General features: G+C 41.4%; 1 protein-coding gene across 2 annotated transcripts in view; it reads left to right on the top strand.

The window, feature by feature from the left end:
• Positions 1-12,216, top strand: part of col14a1a (collagen, type XIV, alpha 1a) — a 256,796-nt gene that overhangs the window by 116,280 nt on the left and 128,300 nt on the right. For both annotated transcript variants that reach the window (XM_060921730.1, XM_060921731.1), the window contains exons 20-22: positions 3,258-3,393; positions 6,171-6,293; positions 10,384-10,533. In XM_060921730.1, the coding sequence (XP_060777713.1) occupies positions 3,258-3,393; positions 6,171-6,293; positions 10,384-10,533 (409 nt within the window). The remainder of the gene's footprint in view (positions 1-3,257; positions 3,394-6,170; positions 6,294-10,383; positions 10,534-12,216) is intronic.

Here is a 12,216-nt window from a genome sequence, read left to right on the forward strand (position 1 = left end):
TCCACTATTTGTCGGCGCAGAATTAGGGGGATTGGTGATCCTCTTCCCATCTTTACTTCTGAGAGCCGCTGCCACTCCAAGATGCTCTTTTTATACCCAGTCATGTTAATGACCTATTGCCAATTGACCTAATGAGTTGCAATTTGGTCCTCCAGCTGTTCCTTTTTTGTACCTTTAACTTTTCCAGCCTCTTATTGCCCCTGTCCCAACTTTTTTGAGATGTGTTGCTGTCATGAAATTTCAAATGAGCCAATATTTGGCATGAAATTTCAAAATGTCTCACTTTCGGCATTTGATATGTTGTCTATGTTCTATTGTGAATACAATATCAGTTTTTGAGATTTGTAAATTATTGCATTCCGTTTTTATTTACAATTTGTACTTTGTCCCAACTTTTTTGGAATCGGGGTTGTATCTTTAAAAATAAAACAGGCCATTCTGTGGCTGGGAAGTTATTTAATTTGAGGGGATTCCTCAAGGAGCAAATAATGTGCATGAAATCACTCGCTTCACACAGTCAAGCAGACAGAGGAAGTCCGTGTGTGCATGCGCAGGTTTACCTGTGACCGTGCACTGACAGTTCCATCATTCTGTCGCTAAATGAACAGCTGATCACACCGAGGTGCTCGCTGACCGCCGATATTTATTAGTTTGGTCCTGCATTTCCTTTCCTTCGCAACATAATGTCTTTTTTTCTCGCTTTCCGTTACTATAGTCAGCCTTTCACGTTTCATTCGCACGCTCATGTCCTCCATTTTTCTCTCCTGTTTCAAATTTGTATCCCACAATGCCATGCGCAAACAGGGGAAGCCCACCACATGATGCATGATGTAGTATCTGGTATTGGGTCATGGTGAAGCAGGAAATAATAGAAGAGAATTTAAGGCCACGTGGCCCTAAATTCATTAATTGTTCTATTTTTTTTAAATGAATAAAATTGGAAGTCTGTGATTTGAATTCAGTAGCTTTTGGTCCACTAAACAAAAATAATTGGATGTCTGGGAAAATAATTTTTATGACCTACACTTGAAAAATCTGAAAGGCAGTCTACCTTTAAACTTATACATTTCTTTGAATAATCAGATCCTAGGTAGTGTTAATGTTAATAATGGCTAGTAGTTTGAAGACTCTAGTAAAAGAAGAATTCAGTACAACATATGTCCATCCCGGTGACATGTAGGTAGAGCATACAGCATTGCTGCCTCACATCTCCAGAGTCTGAAGTTTGATCCTGAGCTCCAGTTACTATATCAAGTTTAACATGTTCCCACATGTACACTGCAAAAAACATGAAAACTGAATTTGAGGAGAAAATTCCTTAATACCAGTGAAATTATCTTGCTGCATGGACAGATAATTTTAATTGACAAGACATCTTGGAATAAATTAGTTACAATCTAGAACTAGTTTTAATAATCTCAGAGTTGGCGTATTGTTTTCTTCTACACTGCAAAAATGATATCTTAACAAGTTAGAATATCTTGAATATAGTTGAAACGGGGCAGCATGGTGGTGTAGTGGTTAGCGCTGTCGCCTCACAGCGAGAAGGTCCTGGGTTCGAGCCCAGCGGCCGGCAAGGGCCTTTCTGTGCGGAGTTTGCATGTTGTCCGCGTGGGTTTCCTCCGGGTGCTCCGGTTTCCCCCACAGTCCAAAGACATGCAGGTTAGGTTAACTGCTGACTCTAAATTGACTGTAGGTGTGAATGGTTGTTTGTCTCTATGTGTCAGCCCTGTGATGACCTGGTGACTTGTCCAGGGTGTACCCCGCCTTTCGCCCGTAGTCAGCTGGGATAGGCTCCAGCTTGCCCGTGACCCTGCCTAGGATAAGTGGCGACAGATAATGGATGGATGGATGGATAGTTGAAACAATCTAGCATTTCCTGTTAGAAGAATACAAGACACCAACTCTGAGATTATTAAAACTAGTTCTAGACTGTAACCAACTTATTCCAAGATGTCTCGTCAAGTAAAATAATCTGTCCATGCAGCAAGATGATTTTACTAGTATTAAGGAATTTTCTCCTCAAATTCAGTTTTCAGTTTTTTGCAGTGTAGGTTTCCTCCAGGTTCTCTGATTTCCTCCCACTGTTTGAAAACATGCAGGTTGGTGGATTAGGTATGCTAGATTGCCCGTGTGTTTGGGGGGGCTTGCCTAGTTTCCCAACCACAGATAATTCTCCCACCATGCGCCAGATGTTGCCAGGATGGGCTCCAAATTTACTGTGACCTTTAGCGAGGGCGAATGAATGAAAACGATGACTTGTCCATCCCTTTGGTTATGTTTGTACATTTTGTAACTTGGTAAGGAATTGATCACATAATATCTCAAGTTAGAATAACTTGGATAAGTCACGGCAGCTGTTTTCCATTCAGTAAGTTCAGGTAATAGTTTTTAATCCCTTTCATGCATAATGTCCACACTTATGTCTGTTTTTAGAAAAATCTAAAATGTAAATCACCTCCAAATTAGTTGAGACCATTACCGTAATTTAACCTAAACAATTACCCTGATTTGTGTTGTTCGCGAGATGATTTGTCATTCTCAGTGCAGCATGTGTCTGATATCTGTCCAAATTTTCTACATAGAACCCTGAATCCAGTAACAAACATTTTTGTGCCAAACTAGTTTTCACTGTAGACGTGGCTTTTTTTTTTAAAAACCTGTGAAATAAGTTGCTTCATGTAACAGTCCTAAACTGTGTCTATTTTGTACATTAAGAATAGTGCTATATTTTGTTGAGAAAATCATTTTGGTCATCACAATGAACTATTGTTTACCTCTCTCGCTCTCCTTTTTTCTTGAACTCATTTCTTTGATACACATGGACAGTCCATTTTTAAAATAAGTAATATTTAAGAAGATCAAGGTTTATACAACATGGAATTTGATTTATTAATTGATAATTGATGCAGTGTTATCTATCATTATTTCCATACTTCCTGACCTAACAGAATTATGCCTGACCACCACATGATCATCACACATAGAAAGTTATTCACATCGTAACACATCTATGGCTGCACATACCATAGAAAGAGATCCAAGATTGTGTGTGTGTGTGTGTGTGTGTGATTGATGATGTGTCTGTAAGGAGTGACTATAGCAATATGGATAGCTCTCTTTGTTTCCATTGTATCTGCCACATTTCACTAAGCAGCCTACCTTAAGTGAACCTTCCTAAAAGTAAACCAAGATTCATCTCTACTTTTACAAACCGTTATATGAAAATTGATACATTTCTGTCTGCTGCACTCCAGGTGCTGGTTCCAGGTAATAGAAAGAGTGTCATATTGCAGCCACTCCTCTCAGACACAGAATACAAGATCACCGTTAACCCTATTTATCCAGAGGGAGAAGATAGCGCTTTGTCTCTGTCCTCTGTTGGCCGTACATGTGAGTCTCTTCTCTTGTCCTCTACTGCCACATTTCAACTGACACATTACTCTAAGTTGATCGTGTGCCAGTGTCCTATATGTCTATTGTAAATGTCATGACATTGACATTATTGCCAAAACTGCTAGACGTTGATTTTTAGGACACAATTATACAAGAGAGTCCAAAACATAATGGATGCCTAATATATAAAGTTTTGTATATTGCTGCTGCCATGATGCCTTTCTACTTCCATTAGCTGGGTTTTTATTTTTTGGGTGCACGATGATTTCGATCCAGATGTTGTTAAAAAGCCAGTGAAGATGCTAAGTTAATAAATTTTGTCACATTTTAAGTTATGGAAGAAGTGGTAAATCATGGCACTTGTGGTAAACAAGGTTTGACACAAAATGCTTAAATAACAATAACATCAGTTTGTTTTTCATTTTGTTAATGCTAACTAATTGAGTACACTACAGTGCCTTGCAAAAGTATTCATCCCCCTTGGTGTTTGTCCAGTTTTGTCGCATTACAAGCTGGAATTAAAATGGATTTTTGGGCGGTTTGCACCATTTGATTTATACAACATGCCTACAACTTTAAAGGTGCACATTGTTGTTTTATTGTGACACAAACAATAATTAAGATGAAAAAACAGAAATCTGGAGTGTGCATAGGTATTCACCCCCCAAAGTCAATACTTTGTAGAGCCACTTTTTGCTGCAATTACAGCTGCAAGTCTCTTGGGGTCTGTCTCTATTAGCTTAGCACATCTAGCCACTGAGATTGTTGCCCATTCCTCAAGGCAAAACTGCTCCAACTCCTTCAAGTTAGATGGGTTGCGTCGGTGTACAGCAATCTTCAAGTTATGCCACAGATTCTCAATTGGATTGAGGTCTGGGCTTTGATTAGGCCATTCCAAGATATTTAAATGTTTCCCTTTAAACCACTCCAGTGTAGCTTTAGCAGTATGTTTAGGGTCATTGTCCTGCTAGAACGTGAACCTTCGTGCCAGTCTCAAACCTCTGGCCGACTCAAACAGGTTTTCTTCCAGAATTGCTCTGTATTTAGTGCCATCCATCTTTCCTTTAGTCCTGACCAGCTTTCCTGTCCCTGCAGATAAAAAGCAGCATGATGCTGCCACCACCATGCTTCATTGTAGGAATTATTAATTCTTGTTTGTGTCACAATAAAAAAAAATGTACACCTTTAAAGTGGTAAGCATGTTGTGTAAATCAAATGGTGCTAACCTGTCAAAAATCCATTTTAATTCCAGCTTGTAATGCAACAAAACAGGACAAACGCCTTGGGGATGAATACTTTTGCAAGGCACTGTATGTTAGTTTAGGGAACTTTAATGTCAACCTTAAATCCTCCTAGTGTTCAGATATGTAAGCTCGTTGTAATTGTTATTTGCATGCTAGAAAATTTTCCCACAATTTCTTTACGAGCAACAATGTAAACAGTGCTATGACAAGAAACACAATCTCTGCTTCCATTGTGAATCGGGAAATTGGTCTCAGAACAGCAGACATCAGTCAAATCCACCATTCTTGTACCTTTTCAACAACCATTTTATGTAGATGCAGTTGGCCAAGGCCAGAGGTTCATTCCTGGCCCCTGTGGAGTGCATTTTCAATCAGGCAGCCTAATATTGATTTTACTCTTTAATAAGCTTAATGAAAGCCATCCATTACAGCACCACTCTCCCAGCAGTAATGAAGTGATCAAACTAGCCTTATTTCCTCCGATGGAATTGATTATGTTTACCACACTCTCCGTGATCACTTTCCAATGACAATTTACTGTTTTGTGACGCTCTGATTAGAAATGTTAATGACACCATGCAGTGAACTCTAATTGAAAATGAACTGGAGCTTGTACTGGTTCTTTGCATTAACGTCTTGATTAATATCAGTTCCTTAATCTGATCTGTTCTTGTTTCTGACTGCAGTGTAGGTTGTAAGAAATGTCAGTAGGGTGATGTAGTCTGTAGAGGATGGGTGATGTATGCCGTTGACTCACACTGTGACAAATGATGAGATATGTGAGATTTTCAGGCCAAGCCTTTTAACCCATATGTTCCTTTTGTATAGTTAAGAGTTCATAGTTTCTCAAAAGAGCTTTCATTTGAACAACCAAAGAACCCTTAAGAGTCCTAACTTTGACCATTAAAAAAGTACTTTTTAACGGTTCCACTGTTCCATACCATCTATTCTCCCATAAGTCCAGCATCACAGGAGAAAAATATTTTTTTTAAGAATGGCAAAACAACAGCTTTTATTTACAGAACTCGCTTGATATGTCCACCACTTTTCTCAATACACAAATTCTGATGTGTAGAAATAATTGTCTTTGTTCTTCCGTGCTCAGATGCATTATACAGCTATAAAAGCCATCAGTAAGCAACATAAAACCGTGCCTTGATTAAAACTGAACAACAATATAGCTGAGTGAATTTTGCCAATGCATGTTGATGAAATCTTCATTAGCTGGCTAAATTACATAGCATGGAGGTTTGAATGATGAAAAGGGAATAAAAATGTGTTAAAATGAGAACCATATGGGAGATTTGTGAACCTGGCGGGGGATAAAAACTGGGTGAAGACAGTGATAATTGGGACCCTGAGAGAATTAGGAGAGTTGGCAAAGGGGACAATGATGAATGTTCTAGCTGCTCAGGTTGAAAGCACCTGTTAGGTGTTGCACTGAAAATTAGCATCTGCTGAAAGTTGCTGTAGGCTTGGAGTAAACACAGCTGTTCCTTATTATGATTACATTTTTCCTTTGCTGGCCAGTACCACTGACTGCACCCAGCAACCTGAGGGTGTCTGAGGAATGGTACAACCGCTTCCGCCTCAGCTGGGACAGACCTGCCTCACCCACCATGGGCTACAGGATCATCTATCAGCCTATTTCTGGTACGTATCTCCATGCTCACAACCACATACCCACCTGAACCTGTGATCTGCACAACAATCCTCTCCATAGAAGGCTTCACCAGATATGAATTTTGCGGGTCCTGAACATTTTGAAATCTTTGACAGAGTGTGAGTTTGAATCCCAGGGATATCATAGCCAGCAGTGGCTGGGAGTCTAAGGAGCACAACTTGACAATCGGTCAATCAGAGTGGCACTAGCCACTCATGGTTGCCTGTGAGATCATGTATGCGGAAGAGGGTGGATAGCACTTTCCTCAGAGTGTGTTATGTTACCCTGTAATGCAGTATGAGCAGCAGTTTGAAAGGTTGCCTTCATGGTTTGGAGGAAGCTGTACTAGCCATGCTACAAATCCTCCCCAGTTGGTATAACCTCCTAGCAACTATGCTCCCAGCCCTACCTGATACCATAACAGCATACCAACTATGTGATGGGGTGAGCTGGCTTGTTGGAGACAAATGGCAAAATGACCAAAACTGTGCTAAAAATGCAGAATGTTTGAAGATCTCATCTCATCATCTCTAGCCGCTTTATCCTGTTCTACAGGGTCGCAGGCAAGCTGGAGCCTATCCCAGCTGACTACGGGCGAAAGGCGGGGTACACCCTGGACAAGTCGCCAGGTCATCACAGGGCTGACACATAGACACAGACAACTATTCACACTCACATTCACACCTACGCTCAATTTAGAGTCACCAGTTAACCTAACCTGCATGTCTTTGGACTGTGGGGGAAACCGGAGCACCCGGAGGAAACCCATGCAGACACGGGGAGAACATGCGAACTCCACACAGAAAGGCCCTCGCCGGCCACGAGGCTCGAACCCGGACCTTCTTGCTGTGAGGCGACAGCGCTAACCACTACACCACCGTGCCGCCATGTTTGAAGATATTCTGCGAAACTAATATAGTGTCCCTATAACTATGGTTTGCTGTCAATGTTTTATGGTTTAAATGTCGCTAATTGCGGCGGCACGGTGGTGTAGTGGTTAGCGCTGTCGCCTCACAGCAAGAAGGTCCTGGGTTCGAGCCCCGGGGCCGGCGAGGGCCTTTCTGTGTGGAGTTTGCATGTTCTCCCCGTGTTCGCGTGGGTTTCCTCCGGGTGCTCCGGTTTCCCCCACAGTCCAAAGACATGCAGGTTAGGTTAACTGGTGACTCTAAGTTGACCGTAGGTGTGAATGTGAGTGTGAATGGTTGTCTGTGTCTATGTGTCAGCCCTGTGATGACCTGGCGACTTGTCCAGGGTGTACCCCGCCTTTCGCCCGTAGTCAGCTGGGATAGGCTCCAGCTTGCCTGCGACCCTGTAGAAGGATAAAGCGGCTAGAGATAATGAGATGAGATGAGATGTCGCTAATTGCAAGTGTTATTCTTTTTATTTATTTATTTTCGCCCCAAATCAGCTGGGATTGGCTCCGGCTTCCCCTGCGATCCCAAAGGATCAGCAGTATAGAGGACGCATGGATTTTGTCTTTGTTTGTGAAGGGTGCCAATAGTTCTGGAGTTGATCTAGCTTTCACGTGGCAGTGCCTTTAGTTTTTTTTTTTTTAAATAAAGCTTTTAATGTGTAGCACAAGGCCAAATTGAATAAATGCTACTGCTGAAACTGTGAAGCTAAGTGTGCGCAGCCATCTGTTTCTACATCTGCTGGACTGAACATGACTATTCTTCCATCTGCAGGATTCGTTTCAGCTGTAAACAGAGAGTCTGATTTTGGTTTTAAAACACCAGAAGGAAAAATGTCGCTCACTTTCAGTGTTTTCCACTGAAGCCCTTTGAGGGAACACTCAAATTGAGCTTCCATAAACTTCGGATTTATATTAAAAGTCGAGTCTGTGGTGGAGAGAAGTGGATACTCCACCTACATTTAATAACGTCTTCGACAAGCAGAGCTGCTCACACTGCAGATCCATCATAAAACTGCTGCTCGTTTCGATACCCTATTGGCTATCGAAAAGCTTCCTGGTTTGTGTGTGTGTGTGTGGGTATTGAGTGAAGGCTAATCTATACTTTAATATTTTCTAGATTTGTGTGGATCAGTTCCTTTATTATCTACTCTTTTGCTTAGCCTGTGATATTTCTGTGAAGTTATTGGGGGTGGGCGAGCTTTGTTTTATGTTGTTTTCCTTTTTCATTGTCTGGTCTTCTGCTACGCTGAACTCTGATTGTCTTTTTCTTTTGTACTAGTCTGTGCAATAGAGCAAGCTAAATCCCTGCCTGATTAACACCCTTCAGGTGAAATTAGTTTGTGTGATGGTGTTGCTAAGTAGCGAATTAATGCAGATTTCATTTTTTGTCATGAAATTGAAATGGGCGTAGTTTTGAGGTGGACGTACAGTCCACATTAGGGTGCATCAGTTGCCCTCACTTTCATAAAATCTGATGCATGTTTGTTCGGGTGTTCCTTTTCACCAATAAAGACATCCTGTAAAATGTTTTGACCATATTCAAAAGTCTAATGGTGGCACCATGAGGTTCATTTTTTGCCAAAAAACGCTTATTTTATGTTTTCGCGTAAGGTTTGAATCACAATGTTGGACTCCATTTATTGATTTCTTGTGACCCAGAGATCATGTTAAGAACCTTTGCAAGGGATTGAGAAGCATTAATGTGATTCATAATACATTTGTATTGTTTAAAAGTAGTTGAACAATGATTCAATGAACAGCTAAAACTCAAACTGTCTCATCTCATCTCATTATCTCTAGCCGCTTTATCCTTCTACAGGGTCGCAGGCAAGCTGGAGCCTATCCCAGCTGACTACGGGCGAAAGGCGGGGTACACCCTGGACAAGTCGCCAGGTCATCACAGGGCTGACACATAGACACAGACAACCATTCACACTCACTTTAGAGTCACCAGTTAACCTAACCTGCATGTCTTTGGACTGTGGGGGAAACCGGAGCACCCGGAGGAAACCCACGCGGACACGGGGAGAACATGCAAACTCCACACAGAAAGGCCCTCGCCGGCCCCGGGGCTCGAACCCAGGACCTTCTTGCTGTGAGGCGACAGCGCTAACCACTACACCACCGTGCCGCCAAACTCAAACTGTGCTTGATAATATATTTAGAATACCGTATTTATCCTTATAGAAGCGCCCTCCCTATTTGACGCGCCTCCACGATTTTCAGAGCTAGAATAGTATTTACCAACCATTTTCTTCATTTAACAAACTTTAAATCCAACAAACCACAACAGAGACGTTCAATTTCACCGCTGATTTTTTTTTTTTTACCGGAAATCGCGTTAGTAAACATGGACAGTATAAAATACGGACATTCACTCTGCTGCGGATATCAATACGGGTGGAGACGTACCTTTTGTTTGCACCACTCTTGTACACGTTTACGGTGAACATTAAATGTTTTTGCAGCTAAGTGTTTGCCTTTCTGCTCTGCCAGTTCTACAACCTTTAACTTAAAACTAGCGGTGAAGGATCGTTTTGAGGACGACATTTTGTTTTGTGAGCTCATAAACATCGACGATGACGTGAATTGTGACGTCACTACAAATAGTTTACTTACCAATGTTATCCTTATAAGCGAGCTGTACATTGTTTAATTGACTTTTTGGACATATAACTGTATTTTCATGTGTTTCAAAATAAATGTTTTAAATTCCGATGATTTTGTCATGTTCGATTTTTGTCATTTAAGGGTCGAAATTGACGCTCCCCCTTCATGTTTTGCATCGCGCCCGGGCGCGTTTATTAGGATAAATACGGTATGTACTAAAAATGTGTAGCTAAGATATTTGGTATACTCTATAAGGTGCCATAATGTTTCATGAAAAGTGATCGAAATTTTGTCATAAAAGTCATAAAATAGCAGCTTTTTCCAAACTTTGAGCTCCTGGTGCCACCATTAAACTTTTGCATTTTGTCAAAATATTTCACCCAGTGTGTTTTCTTACCAAAAGGAACATAAAAACAAAAATGCATCACGATCGGAGGAACTTTTCATTTTTAGGGGGCAACTGATGCACCCTAGTCCACATGTATGCTGCATTTTCATGATCGTTGCATTTGTGAGTATGTTTTGTTATTCATCGTTTTGTTGCGTGTTGTGTTCAGCGTCGGGTCCTGCTCTGGAGACGTTTGTACCAGAAGATGTGAACACACTACTGATCCTCAACCTGCTGACTGGCACTGAATACAGTGTTAAGGTCATTTCTTCATATACAACAGGCTTGAGTGAGCCTCTAACTGGCACAGCCAGGACACGTGAGTCTGTCTGATACACACACACACTAGGGATGTACAGTACCTTGCAAAAGTATTCATCCCCCTTGGTGTTTGTCCTGTTTTGTCGCATAACAAGCTGGAATTAAAATGGATTTTTGACGGGTTAGCACCATTTGATTTACACAACATGCCTACCACTTTAAAAGGTGCACATTTTTTTTTTTTTTTTTTTTATTGTGACACAAACAATAATTAAGATGAAAAAACAGAAATCTGCAGTGGGCATAAGTATTCACCCCCTTTCGTATGAAACCCCTAAATAAGAGCTGGTCCAACCAATTCACTTCATAAGTCACATCCTTAGTTGATTAAGATCCACCTGTGTGCAATCAAAGTGTCACATGATCTGTCACATGATATCTGTATAAATCAAACTGTTCTGGAAGGACCCTGACCCTGAAACATTACTAAGCAAGCAACATGAAAACCAAGGAGCCTCCAAACAGGTCAGAGATAAAGTTGTGGAGAAGTATAGATCAGATCAGAGTTGGGTCATAAAAAAAATCCTAAACTTTGAATATCCCAGGGAGCACCATAAAATCCATTACAGCAAAATGGAAAGAATACGGCACCACTACAAACCTGACAAGAGAAGGCCGCCCATCAAATCTCACAACCCGGGCAAGGAGGCAATTAATCAGAGATGCAACAAAGACACCAACGATAACGCTGAGGGAGCTGCAAAGATCCACAGCGGAGATGGGAGTATCTGTCCATAGGACCACTTTAATCCGTACATGCCACAGAGTGGGGCTTTATGGAAGAGTGGCCAGAAAAAAGCCATTGCTTAAAAAAAATCACGTTTGGAGTTTGCCCAACAGCATGTGGCAGACTCCCCAAATGCATGAAAGAAGATTCTGTGGTCAAATGAAATTTGAACTTTTTGGCCATTATGGGAAATGCTATGTGTGGCGCAAACCCAACACCCTGAGAACACCATCCCTACAATGAAGCATGGTGGTGGCAGCATCATGCTGTGGGGATGTTTTTCATCTGCAGGGACAGGAAAGCTGGTCAGGACTGAAGGAAAGATGGATGGCACTAAATACAGCGCAATTCTGGAGGAAAACCTGTTTGAGTCGGCCAGAGGTTTGAGACTGGGACGAAGGTTCACATTCTAGCAGGTCAATGACCCTAAACATACTGCTAAAGCTACACTGGAGTGGCTTAAAGGGAAACATTTAAATGTCTTTGAATGGCCTAATCAAAGCCCAAACCTCAATCCAATTGAGAATCTGTGGCATAACTTGAAGATTACTGTAGACCAATGCAACCCATCAAACTTGAAGGAGTTGGAGCAGTTTTACCTTGAGGAATGGGCAAAAATCCCAGTGGCTAGATGTGCTGAGCTAATAGAGACATACCCCAAGAGACTTGCAGCTGTAATTGCAGCAAAAGGTGGGTCTACAAAGTATTGACTTTTTTTTTGGGGGGGGGGGGGGGGGGGGGGGGGGGGGGACTTTTGCACACTCCAGATTTCTGTTTTTTTCATCTTAATTATTGTTTGTGTCACAATAAAAAAATACAATGTGCACCTTTAAAGTGGTAGGCATGTTGTGTCAATCAAATGGTGCTAACCCTCCAAAAATCCATTTTAATACCAGCTTGTTATGCGACAAAACAGGACAAACACCAAGGGGGATGAATACTTTTGCAAGGCAT

This window comes from Neoarius graeffei, chromosome 5 (genome assembly GCF_027579695.1).
Source record: "Neoarius graeffei isolate fNeoGra1 chromosome 5, fNeoGra1.pri, whole genome shotgun sequence".
Lineage (NCBI taxonomy): Eukaryota > Metazoa > Chordata > Actinopteri > Siluriformes > Ariidae > Neoarius > Neoarius graeffei.